At 36.8% G+C, this 26,846-nt stretch overlaps 1 protein-coding gene across 1 annotated transcript in view; it reads right to left on the bottom strand.

The window, feature by feature from the left end:
- The window catches only part of Vps60 (vacuolar protein sorting 60), a 156,531-nt gene that overhangs the window by 123,697 nt on the left and 5,988 nt on the right, over positions 1-26,846 (bottom strand). Inside the window, exons 2-3 of the mRNA XM_090413210.1 lie at positions 17,191-17,295; positions 16,745-16,791 (exon numbers count right to left, since the gene is read on the bottom strand). Of these exons, the coding sequence (XP_090269336.1) occupies positions 16,745-16,791; positions 17,191-17,295 (152 nt within the window). The remainder of the gene's footprint in view (positions 1-16,744; positions 16,792-17,190; positions 17,296-26,846) is intronic.

Raw genomic sequence — 26,846 nt, 5'->3', positions numbered from 1 at the left:
TGCCATTCAGGCTTCTTACGTTGATAGTACCGATCTTTAACTCTGGTGATGTTGAGTGGGGGTTTGTTTTCAGATTTGTTCCAGTAGCTGACTTTTCGCTGTTCGCCCTGGTTCCCTGGCGAAAACAAAGGGGGCCTTGTTTAACCGGGCGATGCCCCAGCCGGCATGAAATTTTGTCATGTTGTACCATCATTTTTTATTTTGGTTTAACCAATAAGAATACAATTTGGTCGGCTAAATCCCAAATTGCCAGCCCATCCTCGTTCGTTCAGTATCAAAGTAGATACCCAACAGGGTGCACCACAGGAAGGTGAGGATTGGACATTAGGTCAGAAGCCCTGGTCGGTTCTCCGCATTCCTTTAAAGGCTATGTGGAGGTCTCCTCTCAGTTATACAGCTTTGACCCTTAAGCACCCCTGGGCATTATTAGTAGTTATTCTGATGGTCTGAGAATATGTGCTTGAGAGCTTAAGAAGTTTTATGCATTCCAACTTATTAAGCTTAGGATTGGTTTTAAGGCAGACACAGATTCAAGGAACAATGTTTCATATTTTTATTTGCTTCTGAAATAAAGTAGTCTTCTTTGAATGAATTCTGTAGCAGATCTAAGCCGTGGTCTGCAAGTACTCAGTGGCCACACTGGTATCAGCATAGTCTTTGAATTCAGACATTTTAATGTAAGCTATCCTATCTGTTTAGCCATAGTAGGACAACTTGCTGCAGAATACTTCACAGATACGAGGCAAATGAAAGGAATGTAGCTGGTCATTAGCAGAGATAAGGGATGCGATTTTTTTCTGCTTCAGAGGTGGTAATTATACTGTACTTCTTCAGGGAATTTTTGCTAACTTCTTAGGCATGCCACAAATATATGAGATGGTGATAGTTTTACTGTAGTCTAGTTGAGAGGGAAGGAGTGTGTGAGCATGAGTAGTCAATATATATATATATATATACAGGGTGTTCGGGATAAATTTGACATATTTATAATTAATTATATTTTTCCGTAAGTTACATGTATTAACACACACTTCTCTTCATTTAAAAGGTTGGACCCTTCTTCATTCATATACAAGATGTCAGAAAGGATGGATAGCTGGAACCCACCTGAATCATGGAAGAGAATAACTTGTATCATGATGATTCGTGCCCGCCTTCAAAATAAGGATATTACGACTGCTGCCCAATGCTCCCTGAATACAGTAAAAACAATCAGGCATGAACTAGAGACTTGCAATGGTGACTACGAGGATGTAGCAAGAAGAAAGATCCCTAGCAGACGATCTGATTGCGTTCGTACAGCAGAATTCCTCGCAAATCTGCAGGAACAGGTGTTGAAGATCCCTGGCATTGGAATTCGGGCTTTGTCACGTGAAATGAATGTTGCAGCCTCTACTATGAAGCTTGCACTCAATGAAGACCTCCGCTACTACTCATACAAGCGCCGCAAAGGTCAGCTGCTTACAGAAAAGGCCCGTGAAAAACGTTTGATAAACGCGAAGAAACTTCTAAGCAAAGTGAAACATCCTGCGGAACCACAAACAATCTGGTTCTTTTCCGATGAGAAAAACTTTTGCCAGGATCAAAAACACAACACGCAGAATAACAGATGGCTTGCATACAGTACAAAGGACATTCCTCGTGTAATGCAGACTAAATTTCCCCAAACTGTGATGGTTTTCGGATGTGTATCCTCTGAAGGCAATGTGATACCTCCGCATTTTTTCCAAGAGGGCCTCAGGTTGACTTCAGATGGCTACGTGGAGTTGCTAAACACTGTAGTCAAGCCCTGGATAACAAGGGTAGCCAATGGTAGGCCATATGTATGGCAGCAGGATTCGGCCCCTTGCCACACCTCTGGGAAAAGAAAGTCAAAAATGGTTGTCTGAAAATTTCTACGACTTCACCAGTCCAAATGTTTAGCCTCCAAACTCCCCAGACCTTAACCCCATGGATTATTTTGTATGGGGCGCAGTTGAAAAAGACACCAATCGCACTTCCAGTAATACAAAAGCCCAGTTAATGGATAAAATTAAAACAGTTTTTGCGGCCCTTCCCAGGGAGACTGTAGCATCAGCTTGTTCGAGGTTCCGAAGCAGGATTGAAGCTGTGATCGATGCTAATGGTGGTTATTTTGAGTAAATCTTGTTGATAGTATTGTAATTAACTCTGCCTGTAATGTTTTTTGTCAATTCATTAAATTTAATAGATACAAAGAAGATTTTCTTTTTCCTTACGAAACTGTCAAATTTATCCCGAACACCCTGTATATATATATATATATATATATTTTTTTTTTTTTTTTTTTTTCCAATCTGCTGACTGTAGCCATTTGCTAAGAAGGTACTGTGTATATGGTTAAAATCAGTGATGAGGGCATTATTATCAAAGCAAATCAACTTTGCTCTGTTAACTAGTTTTTATGATGCCATACTGTTGGTGGGGGAAGAGACTGTTGATGAATGTATCTGCATGTGGATTTTCTGTATAGAGCTAGCCAGGGAACCATCTGGTTGATATGTAATCAAGATATATAAGGAAGGTTAGGCTGTTGTTTTCTTGTTCTAAAGTGAATTCAGGCCTTGGATGTTGGTTGTTCAAATGTGCCAAATAGAGAACACATCAAATGTGCATCCTTCTTTTTAAAAAGTTTGGTAAAGTTATTATTATTGTTACTGAAGACCTCCATGGAGCCATTGTGAAAGGTCTGCTAAAAGAACACACAGTCTGTCATATCACTCCTTAAACCAGCATTTCCCAACGTTTTTTGGATCATGCCCCACCTCAATGCCGCAAAGATTTTGGTGTGTCCCCCCCTCGCCAACAATGGTGAGTGTTTTGAGTATATCAGTGATGAGGTGACGAAGGCAACATCATTTTCTAATTGACCCCCAAAATATTCAAATCCCCCCCTGTAGGGCATACACCCCACGTTGAGAAACATTGCCTTAAACTGTCTACATTCTGATCACTCTCTCAGGCAATTCATTCATAATCCTATTAATCCCCCATGGTAAGCTTCTCTTACCACTTCCTTTGGCAACTTCCAGAGATGGCCTCTTATCTTTTGTTTCTTCCTCGTGTTCTACCTTGTAGATATAAAAAATCCTTCCAGTGACAATCCAATAAATACCTCTTAACAGCTTAAATGAATTATATCAGTGCTTCATCTTCCATCACCAGACTGCAAATTACATGCCCTAATCTATCCATATAACCAACATGTTGCAGTCCTGATATAATTTTCGTAATCTATTTCTGCATCCTTTTCAAATCTTGGCAAAAAGATCTGAGCACAGTAATCCAGATGTGGTGTGGACTAATCAAGGCTTATACAATGGAAACTATTCCCGCACCTCCATCTGATAGTAAACATTATCACTATTACAGCAATCCTCTAAGCTGTCTTCATGACCACTGCAAATATGAACTTCAAATTTTACCAAACATTACCCCAAAATATCACTTAATTCCTCCATCTCTTCCAGTATAATTCAATCAAGAGAATATGAAGCCTTCCACCTGTGAATCCCAAATTTTAAAACCTCACATTTAGCTGTGTTAAACCAACATCCCAATTAATTTGCTCACATTTCTAGCCAATTTAAATCCTTGTGAAGAATCATAACATGGACACTATTACTAACAATTCTCACCATCTTTACATCAACTGCAAACGATAAGTTGCAATCCAGTGACAGTATCAATAACATAAATGTTGAACAGTAATAGCCCTTAAAAAATTTTTTTTTTCAAATAAAAAGAAAAGATTATAGGTAAGTAGCAGTGAGTGTGAAAATATCTGGTGTGAGGTGGAATCTAACAAGATCAAATACATACTGAGTGTTGTTACAGATCTTTACAGTTACAGTATTAAACCCTTTGAAACATTCCTTGTAGCCTTTCTTCTCAATGGCGTCCCCAATACACAACTATCCAATATCTACCAAAAAGTTAATTTCAAATCCGCTCCACTCACCTCATATTTTCTCATACACTGCACGACTTAAATATCAATTTACTTGTCAAATGCCTTTGCAAATCCAAAAAAATTGACAGTATGTCTTTCCTTCATCAACTGCTTATCATCATCATCAAATTCCTGACATATACCCCTGAGGGTATATGTCAGGAATCTTATTATTATTATTATCATGTGACACCTCCAGGGAGTTCAAAGCCGCGTCGGAGGGAGGGACCAACTCTCTGTCTCCACCACTCAAATCCACCAACTATAGTGAACTGCATCATCAACGTCATCTACTGCCCATCACCACTAGTATTTTCACAGACAATCACAAACATCCATGCCCATGGAAGGATTCAAACCCGCAGCCTTTTGGCTGGAGAGCGGATATGCTAACCAATCGGCCAACCAGGCTGTCTATGATAGTACTACATGAAAAGTTACATCATCACTAACTTCTATCAACGATTTTCCTCCAGATTAGCCTGTCAATATTCCAATATTATCAGATCTTATATTTCTGTCTTATAAGGCACTTTTTACTGTATCAATCCAGCTACATCTTGGTCTTCCTCTGGGTCTTTTGCCAGCCATCCTGACAAAGAACAGTTGTTTAATTAATCTTTGCTCTCCTATTCTATTTAAGTGGCCAAACCACCTGAGAATAGCTCTGCTAACACGTTCCTGAATGCTAACAATGCCAAGTTCTTTCCATTAGGAATACGATACTGTCACTGATACCATCTGTTCAGTTTCCTAATCTTTCTCAGGATTATATGTGGTCTCCAGTCTTTAACCAAGAATTTTATTTCTAACCCAGCTCTCAGATACATAAGTTAAAATTCGTTTGAACACTGTCTTGTATACAGTCGGTTTAGTGTTTTCACTGATCTCTCTCTTATTCCATATAAATTATTCAGTTGACTTCCTACCATACCAGCTTTGCTAATTCTGCTGTCTATTTCCAAATTTAATTTGCCATCTTCACTAAAAATTGTGTGCCTGAACAGCTAAAACATTTTACTTGTTCTATAGGTTCTCCCATTCAGTATGCAGTTGATTTTGTCAATGTTTCTGCCTATTTTCATTGTCTTTGTCTTTTTAATGCTGCTTTTCCTACCAAATTTATTACAGCAGTTACTCAATTTGGTCAGGGAATCCTGAAAACATGTCCTGGATTTATTGAGGGATATAATATCATCTGCATAAAGTAGAGCTGAGCCCAACATCTCCCATCTTGATATCAGGTTTAATACTGCTTTGTTTCATAATGTGACCCATACAGATGATGAATAACAGCGGAGATAATGTACACCCTTATTGCACACCTGACTTAACATCAAACCATCTTTCTGTACCTCCTTCAATTCTAACTGCTGATTTACAACTCAAATAAAGACTATGTATTGCTTGATATAATGTCTCATTCACAACATATAACTGAATTTTGAATGCCTTTCCTCTAGATAGGCTGGCCCTCACAATAACTAACTGTACCTATTTTAAAGGTACATTTAGTGTTTGAAGACCAAGTATCTAAAATGAAGCATGTCATTCACCAACTGTCATGAAAATGTCATTTGTTTATGAGAAGAAGCTGTGCTGCCTGTAATAATATGTAGAGTATGTAGATGGAGGAATAAGTAGTGTACACAGTGGAGTTTGTGGGATGCTATCCCACAATGAATCCTTAGACTCCTTGGAAGTGTAACATAAAATAAAATAACAGCTTATGGGACTCATATTACACACACACACACACACACACACACACACACACACACACACACACACACACACAGTATCTAGTAAAATAATAACAGCCAAACCAGTTGGCTGAGTGGTTAGTGTATTTGTTCTCCAATCAACAGGCTGTGGGTTCAAATACTGCCATGGGCATGGATGTTTACAATTATCTGTAGATGGGAGATGAATTTCATTACCCTGTGTAATACCACCATTTTACTACATTGGAGGCCTGAAGTGCCTTGTAAAAGTTCTTTTGGTCTCTAGAGCAGGGCTTCCATACCATGCAAATAATCAATAAACACACATACACACACAAAATCAACTTTGAAAAATTGAAAAAAATCCTTAGCTCACTCATGGTACTACTGTACTATAGGCTTACAACCTTTTGTGAGTGGGAGTCACCTTAAAAAAAGTCTGCTACAGTGAAGCACTGTATTAAACTTGAACGAACCCATAATTACTTATATGAGATATATGGAATACAGAACTTCGACAGGCTTAAATAACTCAAAAAGTAGAATTAACTTCGAAAAACCACTTTTTACTGACTCACTCAACCATCTGTAAACTTAATGCTTAACATCCATGATATGCTGCCAAAGAGAATATGAGAATATAAGAGAAGTTTGTTACACATCAAGCATGACTAAAGCTGTGTTGTGGAATTAGTTATTCATTTCTGAAGAAAATAAAATGATTAATAAAAAGCACAATCATTTTAAACACAACAATGAAGTGCAATCACTTCTTCACTAGAAAGTAGTGAAGGAATGAAAGAAGTAATTATATTTCAAAAGAATTAGATCTTTTGTTAATATGAAATAGAAGCAATTATACAATTATAAAACAGGCATGTATACACAGGCAAAAACAAATGAGTGGATATGATTAGATTAAACACTCAAAAAAAGTGCTAGATAGGACATACTCTCTGTGTTAGTAAGTAGTCTTGGTTATCATGCTTGATCTTTGGGAATTATGATTTCCCATATCTTGGATGCACCAAGACATCTTCTGCCAGAAAATGGCATATAAACAATGAGTGAGTTAAACAGAGAAGAAGAACAATAAGCAATTTTTTTCATATTTAGTTAATAGTATTAGGTTATTTTTTTTGTTTTTTATGAGTGTGTAACAGTATGTTGTTTAGATCTTAAGAAAAAGAATATTTCAGATTATACTAGATAATATAGGCATGGTATTATTATCATTATTAAGAGAAACCTCCAGGGAGTCAGGGAATCATCAAGAGAGAGGAAACATACTATACGAACCAGCTATCATACTTATTCTTGAATTCATTCACACTTCTTGCATATACCACATCCAATGGCAATCCATTCCAATCGCACACCACCCTATGAGAGAAAAATCTAGACCTCAACCTCTTCTTAGCAGAATTCATTCTCGGCTTCCAGGGATGCCCTCTTGTCCTTTCTCCACCTTCAATAAAATGAAAAATTCCATCAACTGAAATCCTGTATGACCATTTCAGAAGTTTGTACATCTCAATCATATCACTCCTGTTTGCTAGTGTCTGCAGTCTACAAATTCTCAATCTCTTCACAGTCAGTGTTCCACAATCCTGATATCATTTTCAACTTTGCACTCTCTCCACTGTATCAGAATCACAACAGAAATCAGGAGACCAGACCTGTGCACAATAGTCCACGTGAGGTCTTATCAAGGCTTTGTAAAGAGGCAAAATAACACCCTTATCTTTACATGTTTAAGTTTGTTTCAGCATTGCAATTATCTTTTGAGTGGTATTTGCAATCTTTGCTACATGGACCCTGAATTTCAACTTGCTATCTACTAACACTACTCCAAGATCCCTAGCCTGATCAGTTTCTTCAAGCATAATCCCACCATTATAATACAACATTAGATATCTAATCACACCAAAGTGCATGACTTTACATTTACTGACATTCATTTTCCCATACCCACAATTCCAGCCTATTCAAATTATTCTGTAAGTATTGCATATCAGCAGCATTCCTGATTACCCTATCTATCTTTGCATCATCAGCAAATAGCTGTATGTCACATGTCAAATCCTTCCCAATATCATTAATGTACAGATTGAATAATAATGGCCCAAGGACTGATCCTTGCAGCACTCCACTGGCGACCTTGAATCTTGCAGATTCACATCCCCACATATGACTTTTGGATATGTCAGTCAGCCATCCTCATATCCATGCCAATAGTTTATAATCCAGTCCCATATTCTCCAATTTATGCATGCTGTATTCTGTCAAAAGCCTTAGCAAAATCCAAAAGTATCATGGTGTATCCATTCCTCCTTGTCTAGTTCAGTGGTAACATTATTATCGAATGTGAGCAAGTTGTTAAAACATGACCTTCCCTTAGTATGTTCCAAAGTAAAGATTCACTGTCAACTCATTTCTGAATACGAGCATAACTGCGATGAGAGAAGCGATGCAAATTAAGAAAAACAAATATATATATATCAATGTGTATTAGAAAAATGGCAGCCAATAAAGGTGAAAAATTCTTGGAAGGGAACTAAGACTGATAAGTGAATACGTAGGAAGTGCGTTTTGAGAAAAAGTGACAGTTGTGTGAAGGCGAGTAAAACACATGAGAGGAGTGAAGAAGTTTCACTAACAGCAGAAAAATGAAGTGTCAGCAAAACTATTGATGAAGTACAGCACAGGACAAAGTGGGAGCTCAAACAATTGCAGAAACATCTGGCAAGTGGCAAAACTGAGAAGACAAAGAGAGAAGTGGTACAAGGTAAGAAAAATTAATATATGACAAAGTGAGAGAAAGAAAATAAGGGAAAAGTTTTTTTAATAGTGATTCTATGATAAGAGAAGTACTTCATGAAATGGTGACTAAATCTTGTATCTCTGCTGCAAAAATTAATGACATCAGCAAGGCCATTAGGAACAAAGGCATAAAGTGAATTTAGTTTGTTGTTTTGTCAGAAACTAATGACTTCAAAAGTGAAGGTCTGGCCTTGCTTACCATGATGACCCTAAACACAGAGTTTTCTGGAAACAAAGATTCGCCAATCCAGTTGATTTAAATTAGATTGTCTGTTTCTTGAAACATCATGACATCATCCAAATCTTAAATGTTCCGATTATGTGCATATTTCAAAGTTTGGGGAAGTAACTACAATTTTTTTTTCATATAAAAAAAAAAAGATTATAGGTATGTAGCAGTGAGTGTAAAAATATCTGATGTGAGGTGGAATCTAACAAGATCAAATCATACTGAGTGTTGTTACAAACCTGGTAAATCAGCTGCTAGTGATGAAGAAATGTATCACCAAATAAAGATGATAGGTGTGAAAAGAGTAATCATAATCATCATCACGAATCATGGACACACTGCTTATTGGTGTCTGATGCCTCCTTCACTATCTTCTTCCACCTTTCTTTGTCTAGTGCACAGTGTCACAGTTTCTGTAACCTCATTGCACACAAGTCCTTTATGTTGTCTATCCATTCTCTGCATGGTCTACCTTTTCTGTTTACACCATCCATTATACCAAACAAAAATAAACATGTGGTAAAGCTTATGTGTTCATCATACATGTTGATTATTTTTAACAGTATAGATGAGAATACAGACTGATAAGAAAATAACTATTTAACTTATTGCTGATATTCTGAAGATGCTGGTATTCTATCCAGCATGTTCAGAGCACAAAAACAGTTTTTCATAGTATGTGAGAGAATCACAATCCAGTATAACAATGGGACTAGTTTGAACAAAAACACAAAGACTAAAGTCCTAATTAGGGGCCATGCTTGAAGTATGTTTGAAGGCTTCAGTTGATTCCAGGAACAACCTCTCTGACTTGTAAAAGCTTACTTTTGTTTTTTTTTCAATCGATCCTGTGTGCAAGGGTATCTAAAGCATGGTCTGCTAGACCTGACTTGCCATAGTGATAGTGCCAGATATATTTTTTATGTTCACTGAGGGTGACGTCAACAATTCCTGTCTGGCCATGGTAGGCTCGATGACATGAACAGGGCACTTCATAGACTCCTGGATGTGATAAAGGAGAGATTCTGTCCTTGGGTGAATAAATGAGAGTTGCCAATTTCATATATGGTTTAAATATGGTACATAGTTGGTGTTTGTTAAGCACCCTAGACATCTTTTCAGATGTACCTTTAATGTATGGGGATGGTGACAGTTTTGTTGTAGTCTTCTGTGGTAGACAGTGGGGGGGGGAGGTTTCTGGGGAGCATTAGTAATTTGTCTATCTTATGGGTATTATAGCCATTGGCCAAGAAGGTGTGAAGTAAGTGAGCGAGTTCAACAGTGAGAGCAATGTCATCAGAACAAATCGCTCTAGCTCTGTGGATTATGTATATTTTTAGAATACCATATTATTGAGATGGGTGAAGGTGTGATTGTTTGTGTAAATATCTCCCTGTATGTGTGGGTTTCTATAAACTGAGAATGATAGGGAAACCATCTGGAAGACGTGTGATTAGTGTATCCAGGAAGGGCAGACAGTCATTAGCTTCCAGTTGCATTGTAAAGTGGATTCTTGGGTGATGGCTATTTAAATGCACTAAGAATGTATCCATTGTGTCCGGGCTATGTGGCCAAATAACAAACACATCATCAACATAGCATAGTCAAAGCCTTGATTTGAGCATGGCTGTATTGATAGCTAGCTTTTCCAAGCAGTGGTGTAGCCAAAGCTTTTGCTGCCCCTCTCAATACACACCAAAAATACTACAAGGAAATAAATTAAAACACTATGTTTATTTTTGAAGTAAAACTTTAATTTCAACATTCTAAAATGTTATTTTTCTTTCTTTTCTGTTAGCAAAATCAATGATATTGGCAAAGTATATTTCATAATAATGTAGGTAATTCTTAATCTATTTTATTTAGAAAAGCTCCTCTCACAATTAGCAACACCTACAGCAATTATGAGGAAAATTCGCAGTAGTATTACAATATTTGGAAATGAGTTCTCGAGACTGTATTTTAGAATTAACTGCAAAAGTTCAAAGTGCCGCCCAGGGTGGACCACCACCTCTGCCTCTCCCTAGCTATGCCTCTGTTTCCAAGTGTTCTATGTAGAAGTTGGCTGGGGGGGAGGGGGTGAGCCCATAGCTGTCCCATCTAATTGTTTGTATATTTTTCCCTTCCATATAAAATAATCTGCTTGTATTGCAAATTTAAATAGTTGAAATACGTTGAGGAGGGGGGGGGGGATTGTGACTTGAGGAAATCAAGGGCTTCAATTAATGGTACATTTGTGAATAGTCAGGTGATATCAAAACTCACCATTATGTCTGAACTTTTTAAGTTCTGGTTTTCTAAAATACTTTATAGATACTTTATACTTTATAACCCCCCCCCTCCCCAGCCATTGCTGACATTGTAAGATTGTTAATCATAATGGGGGACTTAAATTATCCAAACATTGATTGCGTAGCAGTACAATCTCATGAGAAGAATGAAACTGAATTTATTGAGCTGTTGCGAGAAACTTCCTCAAACAGCATGAAACTGAAGGAACAAAATGTTTTAAGTCCGATTACAGTGTCAGAGAGGATTTCAGTGACTTCTACCTCTAGTTGGAGACAGAGATGGTGCTGCACTAGCTTGGGAAGTGGCTAAATATATGGATGTTCCATTCAGAAAAGGTTACCTGCTGAACTACAAAGCAGGAAATTATGACCAACTAAGGAGAATACTAGGTTTGGTTCCATGTTATCAGTTGCTAGATGGGAGATATCAGCAGTGCATGGGAAGTATTAAAAAATACCTCAATGATGCAATATCTGAACATGTCCCTAGAGTTCGAAGAATAAATGGGATAGGAATGAAACAGATGTGCAGTCTTATTGGGGGAAGGGGGGGTTACAGATGCTGTGGAAGAAAAAAATATTGTGCAAAAACCTAAGCCTGAGTATAAAAAGCAATTGGCTCTGAAAGCCAAATACAACACAAAAGAATTCTATCATTATGCTGAAGGTAAGAGAAAGATGTGGAAGAATAACTCTACTGAAAATGAATAGTGTTATCCACCTGGCATGGGCAACATGGAGCTCAATGATACCTCTACAGCAAATGAAGAAACTCAGGTGTATGAAGATAAGGTACTAGAGCTGTTACATAAACTGAATAACATAGCAATAGGGTCAGATGGGACATCAGCAAGGATGCTAAAAAAAGTGTTTAGCTGAAATGGCTGTACCTATGAGCTGGTCCTATAATTCAAGTCTCAGCAGGGAAAATTTCACAAAAGTGGAAAGAATGTATGATAATTCCATTGTGAAACAGTGGTGCATAGACTGATGGGAGATTCTGTAAAGGTTGATAAGAACTCACACAGAAATGAGTCGACAGAAAATCTATACTTTGCAATGAACAGCATGGGTTTGCTAAGGCAAAGTCATATTTGAGTAACTTGTTTACATTTTATAATAATGTTATAGTTTAGTTTGACAAGGGTAATGGACACAGCACGATACTTTTTGGACTTTGCTAAAGCTTTTGACAGGATACAGTATGGAAGGCTGTTATAGTACAGAAAGCTGAATTTAAACTGACTGACAAACATCAAAAAAAGTGGTGTGTTTGTGATGGGGGAAGTTGAATATGCAAGATTCAATGTGACTACTGATGTCCTCAGGGATGACACTGGGAATGATCTGACAGGAGACAACAGCTGTTGCAGATTGTACAAAGACAGGCAGGGTAATCAAGAATATAACTGACATGCAACACCTGCAACATGTTTGAATAAGCTGGAATTATGGGAATGTGAAAATGGCTGTCAGTTCAATGTCAGTAAATGTAAAATTATGCACTTTGGAATAATGGAACATCCAATGGAGGATTATATTATAAAAGATTATAGAATAAGCAAGGCAGTTATGATGGGATAGCAGTTGAATAAATCTATACAATTTAAGAGAAATTAGCCAAGATGCAAACTAGCACCGTACAAGACAGTTGAACACTATCTTGTACAGCTGAGCCAACTTGAACACATATAGAGCTGAGCTAGATTGAACAATTGTTCGAAGACTAAAGAGCATATCAAAAGAAATGAGAAAGGACTATGAAATTACCATCATTCAAGAATATGTATACAGAGTTAATCTAAGGTTATGTTTTTTTTTAAATGTTAATCCCACTCATAAAAGATTGTAAGCCTACAGCATGTTAATACCATAGGTGGGTGGTACTTGCAGATGGAATACTAGCAAAATAAGTGTTTGAGGGGGAAGGAAAAAAGATCCAAAGGAAGGCTACTAACTGAAGTGAATAGCAGTACCTTAGAAAGATGACAAAACAAATTAGTTATCTTAATTATTATTATTATATCGGGCATCCAGGGAGTTAAGGACTCATCAAGGGAAGCTATAAATCACCCAAACCGGCTGTCATACTTTCCCTTAAATTCATTCACACTAGATACACTCACTACCCCCTAAAGGCAAACTATTCCACTCACTGCTCTATGAGAGAAAAACCTAGCACTTACCCCTTTCTTGACTGCGAACAAACTTAACTTCCATGGATGCCCCCATGTTCTCTCCCGAACCTTCCATATAATGAAAAATTTCACAGACGATATCCTATAAACATCTATTCAAAGTTTATAAAAATCTATCATATCACTCCTCTTTCTCCTGTTAACCAGAGCTTGTAATCTACATACTCGCAATCTATCCTCATAATCTAAATCCCATAATCCAGATATATTTTTCTCTTTGTAATTAATCTTAATTAATCTTTGTAATATAATATAATATGATATATCATATTATATATAATATGATATAAATTAATCTTTGTAACTCTTCTTTGCACTCTTTCCAAGGCTATTTTATCCCCTTCAAACTCCAGAGACCAAATCTGTACACAGGAATCCAGGTGCAGTCTTATCAAGCCCTTATAAAGAGGCAAAATGACTTCCTTATCCTTACATGTCAAGATTTGTTTCAACATTGCAATTATCCTATGAGTTGTATTTGCAACTTTTGCTATGTGACCTTTGAATTTCAAATTCCTATTCAGCATTATGCCAAGATCCCTAGCTTCATCAGTTTCTTGTAATATAACATGCTGCTGGAAATCTCATCATGCAAAGTGCATAACTTTACACTAACTAATATTAAACTGACAGTTTGGAAGAAAAGAACTGACAAGAAGTTAATGATAATGAAAACTTAAACTGTACTGAACAATGGTACATACCCCTCACCTCAAGGGACATGTCAAAAAATAATAAATAATTCCATGCAAGTAAGAGCACTCCCAAGAGCTCCTTAAAGATTCTGGGTTCCATACAGAAAAGGGCACTCAGACTGATTAATAACCTCTCACTCACTCACTAATACACTTCACTTTCACACAGGCACTCATCAAAAATTCATTCTCTGCTGCATGTATTTTCTACAAATACTTCTATGGCCACTTCATCAGAATTAGAATCAATAATATCTCCAATGTCTATTCAAATGTGTGCACCAACTAATTAACACTCCTTTACAGTACATCTCCAAACCCACAGAACAAGTTCTCCTCCTTTTTGCTCGTCCCTTCCGCTGCTGCCCTGTGAAACAGTCTGTCATCTTATGTTTCACATGGAATACAATCCACAGCTCTTTAAGATAAATGTGAATGAGTTCCTTCTTGCCCATCCACAGTACTAGTGAACTATAAGTTGACTAACATCTCATGGATGGGTTCTCCATAAAAAAGCAGAAATAAAAACCCTACCTATCTTTGCATCATCAACAAATAGCTGTATGTCACATGTCAAATCCTTTCCAATGTTATTAATGTACAAACTGAATATCAATTGACCAAGAACTGATCCTTGAGGTGCACCACTAGTTAACTTGAATCTTGCAGATTCACCTTCCCCACACATGACTTTTTGATATCTGTCAGTCAATCATCCTCTTATCCTCTCTAATATTTTATAATCCAAACCTATATTCTCCAATTTATGCAACAGTCTTCCATGTATTCTGTCAAAAGCGTTAGCAAAATCCAAAAGTATCATGGTGTATCCATTCCCCTTGTCTAACTCTGTAGTAATATTACAAGGGTTGGTTTGAAAAGTTCTTGGCCTCGACAATAGATGGCAACACTATCGGCAAGATTTTTTTTCTAAGTTGGTACATCTGTCATAAGCATCCATGTGAAATTTCAAATCACTCTATCAAGTAGTTTGTTTTATACAGCTGTCTGAAGCAAAAGTGTTGTCTGTATCCCTTGAAATGGATAAAAGTGAGTATCGTGCAGTTATAAAATTCTTTGTAAAAGAATGTTTAACGCCAAAAGAAATTCATGCATAGTTCATAAAAGTTTATGGGCACTCTTCTCCTTCATTTTCAACAATTAAGAAATGGGATGTCGAGTTTAAACGTGACTGTACCAGCCTTGAAGATGATCCACGTGAAGGACATCCAAAAAGTGTAACAACACCAGAAATCATTGCTCGAGTGCACGATATATGGTACTGAATAACCAGCGAGTCCAAGTGTGTGAAATTGCTGAGACTACAGGCATTTCAAAAGAACGTGTAGGATATATTTTGCATGAAGAATTGCAAACCAAAAGGCTTTGTGCAAGATGGAAGCCGTGCTTGCTCACAGCAGATCAAAACGCACTCGCATGAAAAATCTCTGAATAGTGCTTGGAGTGGTTTAACAAGAATAAAACGGATTTTCTGCATTGATCAAGTCTCATCCATAGTAATAAATCAATGCAGAAAATCAGTTTTATTCTTGTTAAACCATTTTATTCTTGTTAAATGCATTTTGTTTATTAATTATCTTGAAAAGGGTAAAACAATAACCAGGGAATATTATTCCAATCTTTTAACCAGACCAGAAAAAAAATTCGTGAGAAAAGACCCGGTTTGCAGAAGAAAAAAATCATCTTTGTGGGAGGTGCAGGACAATGCACCTCCCACAAAGGAGTTTTGGCAATGGGAAAATTAAGGGATCTGCACTTGAACATTCACCCTATTCCCCAGATTTGACTGCCTCTGACTTCTATCTCTTCCCCAAAACTAAAACTCTTCCTTGCTGGTCAGCGTTTTTCTTCAAATCAAGATGTGATTGCAGCTGTAGGGGGATATTTTGCAGATCTTACTGAGAACCACTACAGGGATGGGATAAGGATGCTGGAGAATCGCTGGAATAAATGTATTAGTCTTAAAGGAGATTATGTTGAAAAATAAAAATAATTTTGAAATTATAAATTAATTTTTTCATTGTTAGGTCGAGAACTTTTCAGACCACCCTCATATTACACAATGTGAGCAAGTTGCTAAAACATGACCCTCCTTTAGTAAACCCATGCTGTTCATTACAAAGTAGTGATTCTCTGTCAACTGATTTCTGAATGCAAGCCCTAACCAACTTTTCCAAAATTTTCACCACCACTCCTGAGATAGTGATTGGTCGAGAGTTAGATATCAGTCTTTGCACCATCCTTGTGCAACGAGGTGTTGTTACAGACCTGGTGGATCGATTGCCAGTGACAAAGAATCATACCTCTCCTTAAACTCATTCACTGTAAAATATAATTGCATGCCCAATTTTGACACTACAAATGGTGTAGTGTCAAAAATTTTAACGGAGATCCTAAATATGCCGTTTCATTAAATTCCACAGCCACGTGGTATTATTAATATTAGTTCAAATTATTCTGCAAAATTTTGCAATAAAAATAATCTAACAGAAACAAACCATGAACCACATGGTCATCTTGTGTACAACCTAAATCCCAAATTTCATTAAATTCCATCCAGCCAGAATATAGATACTGCAATACACACATATACACATATATATAATTTTTCGTAAGTTCTGCCCCTTTGTGTGTGTCCTAAAAGGTCTGGGAGAAGCAAAAATGGAATGGCTCAACAAATTTTTGGAAAGATTCCAAAGTACATCTAAAAAAATGAGACGAACACATTCATGTCTAGATAGATTAGTATTATGATAATAGGGAGGAGAAGGAGTACCATCAAGAAGTACTTACATTCTTTTTTGTTTCAGTACTCTTAGAGCCTTCTGTTTCACCATATTCTGTAAAATAAAAATTGTAGTTATAAAAATTGAATGAAATATTTTATAATTACAATTAACTAAGCAGAACAGAACATTCAAATAAATAAGACATATTACTAATTCAGTTGCACATTTCACTGCCCATCTTGAAATTAGATCAATTTAATTATTCTAATACAGATCTAAGTTATGATCAGGTTAATAATTGAAAATAAAAGTTTTCAAAAAAGTATAAAAATAAATGCCTTCCATACAGGAAAACTAACCAGGGAACATATGCAATTACTATTAGATGGTGGATTAGTAGTGCATATGGATCGTGTGGTATAGAGTGCCCTCCATTATGAGTCCTTAGACTCCATGGAGGTGTCACATGATAATATTAAGCATTACTTTGTAGTAACATAAATAGCTTACTTTGGCTGGTCCATCTCGCATTTTCCTCATCTGGTCTTTGTACTTGACCAAATCAGAATCTAATTTTGAAATTTTCTTGTCAATTGATTCACCTCGGCTATCAACCTATAAAGGAAAATTATTTCAAACATGTAATAATCGTGGTTTTAGATATACAGGACATTGCAAAAATAAAATAAATAAATAAATAAATCTACCCTATATATATATAAAATGATAAGCCTTATTGTGTAACGTTTTTCTGTCATGTTTTTTTTCAAGTTATTTGAAACGTTTTGAAACTCAGGGGAGAACTGGCCTACCAGTCCAGGACTCAGAGGGGTTGGGCACCGTAGGTGCCGGGTACCCCCTTTCGAGTCATCAGAATTCAAGAACCGGCCTACTGGTCTGGAACTCGGGGGGGGGGGGGGACCCTTTCGAGTCTTCGAAATTGGAGTCATCAGAATTCAGAGGGTTAGGTGTCAGGATGGAGGCGGAACCCCCCTTTCGAATTTTTGAAATTAGAGTTATCAAAATTGGAGTCATCAGAATTCAAGGAGAACTGGCCTACTGGTCCAGAACTCGGGGAATTAGGCACCGGGGGGAGGGGAGGAAACCCCTTTCGAGTCTTCAAAATTCGAGTCATCAGAATTCAAGGAGAACTGGCCTACCAGTCTGGAACAGGGGGGGCACCGTAGGTGCCAGGGGGGAAATCCCCCTAGTGTGTGTGTGTGTGTGTGTGTGTGTATATAATTTATGTATTCAACATAGAAATTTGCAATATAATTTACTGCAGATGATCAGTGTGATGATATCATAGTTTTGACCATTATGTCAGCTGTAAGACAGAATACAAAGCATCAAGCACTTGTTTTCCCATTTCTGGTGTACTTGTTCTGCAAAGTAAGACTTCAAAACGAGAGAAGAATCTGATTACGATCACACATCTTAATAAAAGTTGACAAACAAATCTCTTGTATATGGACCCAATATTATTATTACATGACACTTCCAAGGAGTTCAAAGACTAGCATTTCCTGCCTGACAATGTAAAACCACGTTTTATGTGATACATGTAATATTATGGAAAAATATGGTAGAAAGTGCTTACACTTTCTCACCTCAGTACAGTTCTGACATCGTCCTCTAGACTTCAGCCTTCCTTAAGTTGAAAGAATGTTGCTAGAAATGCCATTAATGAAGCATCTTCTGAAATGACTCTAACTTACAAATGCATCAACATTGGGAGTGATACAGCAGAAGAGAGATTATACTAAAGATATGTAAATGTATTTTGTTACACAAATGCTTCATTTAACAACAGGGTATGATGTACAGAACTTTCAAAGATGACCCTCATATAAAAATATAATTTAATACAATGTCTAAAGTGGTGATTGAAATAAGCATTAAGAAAGCATGTCATAAATAAAATCAATTAACTGACAGAAAATCTTATATGTGGACAAAATTCTAAAGACAAGGGAATTAATGAATAAATCTGTTTCATTAGAATTATCACATTGACATAACTAGTGTTACCAAAACAACAACAAAAACAGGTAAGAACTAGAAGGTATATTCAGGCAATAATGGTCAAGGAATGGAAGAAGTAGCAACAGCATTCAACATTAAACAAAGATAATGAATGGCAGGCAATTTCAAGTAGAGTAATATGAGCAACATCAAAATGGGGAATTGGACAATAATATCTATGGGTTCCCCCATAAGGTTCTACCAAGGAAGAAGTGGAGGAATTTTTCCAGTCATTAGAGAAAACAGCCAACATAAAGAAAAGTTGGTTCTTGTTGGAGACCTAAACAGCCGAGTACAAATCCACTATTCCTAAGGAATACAATCCACATCTTCAAATCTAATGCAAACAAGTTCCTTCTTTCTCAAACCTCTTCCCATACACAGTGCTAACATCCTATAAGGTGACCAACAAATCTCTTGTGTATGGACCCAATATTATTATTATTATTATTACATGACACCTCCAAGGAGTTCAAAGATTCATCAAGGGAGGACACTTGCTCTACATCTCCACCAGTTAATCCACCAAATACAGCAAACCGCAACTACTATCATCACCTACACCATCTACTGCCCTCCACCACCAACACCACTAGTATTTTTGTCTATAAATTGCAAGGCTGAGTGTCTGTCTGAGGGTTGAAAAACCTGAGTTTCTGGGAGAAAAAAAAACCTGCTACCTCTATATGAGATCAGCTAACTCACTTTCAACTGAAAAAAACCCATATTAAGATTCCTCTCGTCACAACAAAAATCAAACTTAAGCCTTTTCCAATCGAAAGGCGCAACATACTGTCGTTGCACCCTTCGATTGTGATAAATGCCTCTATAGTGCAATTTTTCCAATTGTGTTATGGAGGCATTTATTATGAGAATTAGCCAAGCAGGCCAAAGGATTCTTGCTCTGTGACAAGTATAACTTTAATAGGTGATGATGGTAGCCATGTGACAGGAGTAGACAAAATAGTTAAGTTACTTGAATGACTACTTTGCAAGGGTTTCTCATCCAAGTGAGAACAGTGCTGTGACACGAAATAATGTGAAAATAGAGACTGATGAAATGGAAGTATGTAGGATTTTGCAGGATCTCAATGCAAATACAGCTGTGGAAATTAGATGGAATATCAGCTCACATCTTATTAGAATGTGCAAAGGAATTGGCATTCCCTCTGACTAGGGTGTTTAACTTAGTCTCAACTCTGGTATAGTCCCAAGTGAGTAAAGGCTAAATAGTTCCATTGTATAAAGACTGCAATAGCAAATTATAGACAAATCAGTATCTATGGAGGTGGTAAAAGTACTAGAAAAGCTGATTAAAGACAATATTCAGGAATGGGTGGATAAGAGAATATGACAGTGTGTGGAAAAAAGCATGGCTTTGTCAAGGGTAGGTCATGTCTTTAATTTATTAACTTTTGTCGGTAATTTATTAACTTTGTATAATATAGTGGCAGCTGATTGGATAAAGAGAATGGTTACACAATGATACTGCTGGAATTGGCAAAGGCATTTAACTGGATACCACACTGAACTCTGCAATGCTAACTGGAACAAATTGAAATGGAAGTGAAACTAATATTGATACAAGGGTGGACGATGAACAGATGCCAAAGAGTAGTATATGGAAGAGAAGAATCCAGGAGAAAGCAGGCGATCAGCAGTGCACAACAAAACTCCACACCAGGATCATTACTGTTTAATTTGTATATAAATGATGTAAGAAATTATTTGAAGAGAAATATTCAGTTGTTTGCTGATGAAAACTTGGATAGGTATTAGTTAATCAAGCCAATGTAGAGAGCTTGCTGATGACATAAATACGAGCAAAACAGCAAATTAAATCTAAGTACCTTAGATTTCTGTTCAGGACATTGACTAGTCATTGGTAATACCACATTCCAACATAAGATGTGCACAAATTCACAACTATGTGCAGATAAGAAACCTTATTGACTTTATTTTGTTCATAGTGATATCTTCACACTAGGTCAAGGCAAGCATATGATGGTATATATGGAAGGGCTGAACAAATTATGCAAAACTTTATTTGCCATGCAAAAAAAAAAGATCCACGCCAGTTTTTTATATGTCCCAATAAATCAACGAGTTCCACAAAATGATTAATAGTGCTATACCATTGTTAGAGAAGTTTTTTTTTAATAATTAAATAAAAAAATATTCTGCATTTTGTCTAGTCTTCAACTACTCACCAGCTAATAAAATCTGCTCGCCATGGGTGAGTGGACTATCAGATATGTCGAGCCCTGGTATATGGTATAGCAGAAAATAAAAACAAGTAAGATAGTTTAACAAATAATCAGTCTGGCAGCTTTTAGAGGTGAACTGTAGACTCAAGTAAATAAACAATGAAGGGGGAAAAAAATGAAAGCATCCAAAAACATGAACCAAACCTTGGAGACTCAGTGCAGTCTCAAGAAAATGCTAATTGATACAAGCAGGGAAGCATGTGATAATGTTGTTTGCTAGGATGGAAAAATCAGAATTCAATGGTAGACCCAGGAAACTAAAAAAAAAAAAAAAAGTTAGCATGTGCTCTTAGTGAATACAGAGAAAAATAAAAGAAACCAAAGCTATGTGTAATGTAGCTAAACAAAATTCACAGGAAGGCATTAGTAAGATTAGCAAGGTGCAAAATGTTCTGGAGGCTACCGAAAAAGTTTAGAAATAAAGGAAAGAGCACTGTAAAAGGAATCAGATATAATGATGGCAACATAAAAGTAATAAATTACTTCAAACTTAAATTACTTTTGAAGTAATTACTTCAAAACAACAGAATGGCAAGAGAAAATATTTGAGAGGGATATAATCAAGAAATAAGTCAATACTTAAAGCAGAAAAAAGCCACCATAAAAAATGTGGAGGCAGTTGGAATAGATGAACATGCAACCAAAAATGCACAAATATGGAGATATGTCTTATGGGTGGCTGCTCTGCATAATTGAGAAGCCTGGACAGAAAGTCAAATTCCATATGAATAGATGGGACCTCTAATAGTACTTTAAAAAACAATGCGAGAATTATACAGGAATTTCCATATTTCAGGTAATGTTTATTCAAGCACACCTGAGAATAGGCTAATAAAAATTGTGGAAGAGAAAACAAGCTAGTTTCAGGTCAATGAGTTGTCGATCAAATTTTCATTTGAGGACAAATACTTGAGAAATCATCAGAATATAACAAGGATCGGTATTTCAGTTTTGTAGATCTGGAAAAGACTAAGAAAAGAGCTGTTCAAAATGCTACAATTATATGATGTAAATGGGATGTTACACAAAGCTGTATGCAGTCTATCTTTAAGTTGTAAATTAGCAGTTAGTACTGATGAAAACAAAAGAAGATGGTTTGATGTTAAATTCTGTGAGACAAGGGCACATTATCTCTGCTCATTTGTCATCTATACAGATCACATTATGAAGCAAGGTGGCATTAGGTCTGATATCAGAATTAGAGACATTCAACCCAGCTCTTTGCAAATGCCTTAACTAAACTGAATAACTGCATAAAAAAATAAAAAAAAATTCACAGGAAAATCAGCAATAAAGATAAAAACATGCAGGCACACGGAAAGCATTAGCTGATTCCTGAATGGAAAATCTTTATAAAAAAAAAAGTTAAATATTTCAGCTGTTCAGGAAGAATTTTTAGTAAGAATGGCAAATTAAATATCGAAATATACAACAGACTAAGCAAATTGGTATGGTGGGAAGTTGAATGAATAAATTTATATGGAATATGAGAAAAATTAGTCCAAACACTAAGTAGCTTATACAATGCAGTATTCAAAACCAATTTTAACTTATGAATCAGAAATAAAACACAAAGACTGGAGACCACAAATATCAGAGTTCTGAGAAAAATTAGGAAAATGAACAGATGGCATCAATGGCAGAACTGCATTAAAAAGATGTTAATGAGAAATCTTACATTGCTGGCATTCAGGAATGTATGAGAAGAGTTATGGTCATTTAAACAGAATACGAGAGGAAAGGTTAGCAAAACAGTTGTTTAATGCTAGGATGGCAGGAAAGAGATTTGGAGGAGGAGGATCAAGAACTAAGTGGATTGATCTACTTAGAAGTGTCATGTTGGAAGCTTAATGGATTTTTTACAACACTCAAAAAGAATTAAAATAGAATTTAATACTTCCTATATTTCGTCCTAGTCACTAGGACATCTACGGGGATTACAAAAACAATTAATGTAACATATACACAAATAACAAACAATACTAAGCCCAACCACGTGGGTGACACTAAAGTCCTATCTAGGTAGAGCGCCCTCTAAGGGCAGTAGTAGGTGGCCTGGAATGTAAGGTGGGAACTCTGGTGATGAGTGTTTCCCAAATCTTTGGAAGCTTAATGCAACCTATTTATTGAGATTTGGTTGGTTTTTGAGAGCTGCTGCTGCTTCTAAGAAAAGTCTTTCTTTCTTGAATTTGCTGTGGTGGAGCATGGTGGTTTTCTTCCATGATACCCTGTGGGTGGTGTCCAAAACATGGTCAGCCAAGCCTGAATGGCCACAGTTGTGTTTGAAGATGCAAGACTTGTGTTCCTCTAGACGGATGGATGCTGATCTGCCTGTCTGTCCAAAGTACGTCAGCTTACAGGAACAGGGTACTTTGTAAACTCCAGGCAGAGAGAGAGGAGGGAGCTGATCTTTCGTAGAACGGATGAGGGTAGCAAGTTTGCGGTGGGGCTTATATGCTGTGTGTAGGTTGTACTGTTTTAGTATCTACACACAGCATATAAGCCCCACCGCAAAAAAACGTGCATATGAAAAAATAGCCATCCATCCATCTAGAGAAACACAAGTCTTACATCTTCAAACACAACTATGGCCATTCAGGCTTGGCTGACCATGTTTTGGACACCACCCACAGGGTATCATGGAAGAAAACCACCATGCCCCACCACAGCAAATTCAAGAAAGAGAGACTTTTCTTAGAAGCAGCAGCAGCTCTCAAAAACCAACCAAATCTCAATAAATACGGTTGCATTAAGCTTCCGAAGATTTGGGAAACACTCATCACCAGAGTTCCCACCTTACATTCCAGGCCACCTGCTACTGCCCTTAGAGGGCGCTCTACCTAGATAGGACTTTAGTGTCACCCACGTGGTTGGGCTTAGTATTGTTTGATATTTGTGTATATGTTACATTAATTGTTTTTGTAATCCCCGTAGATATCCTAGTGACTAGGACGAAATATAGGAAGTATTAAATTCTATTTTAATTCTTTTTGAGTGTTGTAAAAAATCCATTAAGCCTCCAACATGATGTCCTCAGCACTTAAGCCTCTACACACCTACTCAGAAGTGGTTTAGAAGAATGAAATATAAAATGACAATATTGGAGTCCTGACAAATAGCAAATTAATTTGAAGGAAAATTGTTTATAGGAGGTTAATAATTATGCAAACTTCATGTAGTACTATCACAGTGTCCCGTATATCCCTTCGGGAATATACTAGAGTATGAGAGTGACAGATCTGTTGATGACATCGGACCATCATCAATAGCCAAAGCAACCATTTTGCCTCTGAATTGAAAGATTGTTCATGAAGTCTTGACTTGGAGGATGGATAAGCATGACGATTTTTCAGTTAAATAAGGATATATGAAGAAAGAGAGTCGGTGATTATGACAAGCTCAAGAGATAACTTGAAACAGCAGCATAGCATAAGAAACTACAAGGGGAAGTATTAGAAACGCACTCACTGACCATTCGTGCTTTCACTGCTATCAGCCAATTACATGGTTCAACCACCCTCCATGCAAACAAACCACTCCTCACCCTTTTGCTCACAGCTTCCTTCTCGAAGCTGTGAGCAAGAGGGTGAGGAATATATTCCTCACCATGGAATGCATTGCCTGATAGAGTGGTGAGAGCACAAATGATCAATGAGTTCCAGGAGTGGTATGATACTGTGTTTTTTAGGATGGGCTTCTACTATGAGTCTTTTGACTCCATGGAGGCCTGAATCATAATAATAATAATAGTAGATACTTTTGCTTTGAAATAAGCATGGCTTCATACTTATCTCTAGCATAAAATGTAAATTTGGCACTTATTTTGATGTTGTTTTCTCAAACATCCCCTGGTCATTTTCTATGCACTTCTAATCCTTCCCTTTGTAGTTCATGGTATAATGCTGTTCAAAGTTCTGTTGAGTTTGTCATAATCACTGGCTCTGTATTTCATCAGATACACTTTTTTAACTGAAAATTCATCATGCTTATCCACCTTCCAAGTCAAGACTTCATGAACAATCTTTCAATTCAGAGGCAAACTGGATGCCTCAAATTGAAATCTTCCCTATTGTACAGTCCTGATACCATCTTGCTTTGGTTATAGATGATGGTCCAATGTCCCCTTGTCCTTGCTTCTTCCCCCCCCCCTTTCCACCAAGCGAAAGAAATCTCAGTACCCTGTGACTATCTCCCAACTGTTGAAAAGCTCAATCCTATCACCTCTCCTCCTATCTACCAAACTCTGCAGTCCACATTCCCTCAGCCTGTCTTCATAACTAACATTGTACAGTCCGGATACCATCTTTGTTATCTGCCAAATGATAATTTTACTAGAAAAAAAGGGTAGAATGTAGAACAGTGATGTGGCCATACATAAGAATGACAGGGCATGTGTAAATCATTGTTTACAAAACTACTGGTAGACACACAGCAGGCGGTAGCATAATGAATGAGTAGATTAGCTAGTTCTTAATGCTAAGTACCATGTTTATGTTGATATTGCAGGAAGAGAAGAAGTATGCAAATTTGTAATAAAAATAAATAAAGGAAAACATACATGTCAGAGAATGATCATAACACTGACAAGTAAAATTATATTTTGAGGGCTCTCAATTTTGCCTGATGTTCCGAATTTATGAATCCTATAAAGTACAAAGAAAAAAAATAATGAAACTAAAAAATCATCATGCACAAAAATTATAAAACTTAAAAATTATGAAGTCCCTAAAATCCTGAAGCATAGTAAGCCTATAGGTAAATCCTGCATGGACAGAATGCATACCCAGAGACAGGCTGATAAAATGGGTGGGAGGATAACACATTAATTCAGCCTTAGTATCCCCATAATGCATTGCACACTTCCTTTCAGAAATGCATAATGCTATGAATTAAGGGCACTACCAAGGACAAAAACAGTCTACATAATGCCCTTAATGCATAGCATTATGCATTTCTGAAAGGAAGTGTGCTATGCATTATGGGATACTAAGGCTACTGATGTTGAGTCATCAGACTTACACAAGTAACCCAATCATGCAGATATCAGATGAAAACTTTGAATAAAGGATTAAACATGAATATAAATTCTTGCCAGGTATAATTAGAATACATTAATGTGTGTATACACACACATTAATGTTAATATATTCATCCCATACACAAGAGATTAAAGGACCTATAAGCACATTAGTGTAGTGTAATAAGTGGAGTGCAGGAGATGAAGACAGAGATAGAAGTTCATTGATGTTTTTTTTTCAAAGAGTTGCAAGTTGTGGTTGTTTGAGAGTACTCTTCAAGAAGGCTGTTCCAGAGGATGGAGGTAGATGGAATAAAAGAGGAAGAGGAGGAGGTTCGTTGTATTTGAAATTGCACTGTAAAAGCTGGGAAGCTGCTGCCATTGTACCTGTTAATACAAGAGTTGCCAGTTCAGTGGAGCAATGACCATTGAAGCACCTATTGAACAGCTAGCTGAAACACTACATCTGTGAGATAGAGGTTGGAGTGAATCTGTAAGAGTGGGATCATCCAAGAGCCAAACTGTTTTCCTCTGGACAGCATCAAACATAGAAAAGCAACAGCATAGAGCTTCTCTAAAAATTTTAGAGAAATTTTAGGGGCACTACCCCAAATATTTGAGCAGTATTCTAAGGATGGGCAGATTTGGGATTTGTTTCAAGTTAAAAGTTGGTTGAATGTAAAATAGCTTCTTGAACAAAAGAGGTTGCCTAGATTTGATTATATCAATATATTACTATTCCAATTAACAAAATAGCAAAAGCTTATTAGAACAGAGAACATGAATCTAACATAACACTGTATACATTACTACAGGAACTAGATGAATGCTTGAAGATAGGTTTTCAAATTTTGTAC

This window comes from Typopeltis vanoorti, chromosome 23, assembly GCF_054136105.1.
Source record: "Typopeltis vanoorti isolate ZY-2024b chromosome 23, IOZ_Tvanoo_1.0, whole genome shotgun sequence".
Classification (NCBI taxonomy): domain Eukaryota; kingdom Metazoa; phylum Arthropoda; class Arachnida; order Uropygi; family Thelyphonidae; genus Typopeltis; species Typopeltis vanoorti.
The sequence above is the reverse complement of the archived record's forward strand: the minus strand, read 5'-3'. Positions and strand labels throughout refer to the sequence as shown.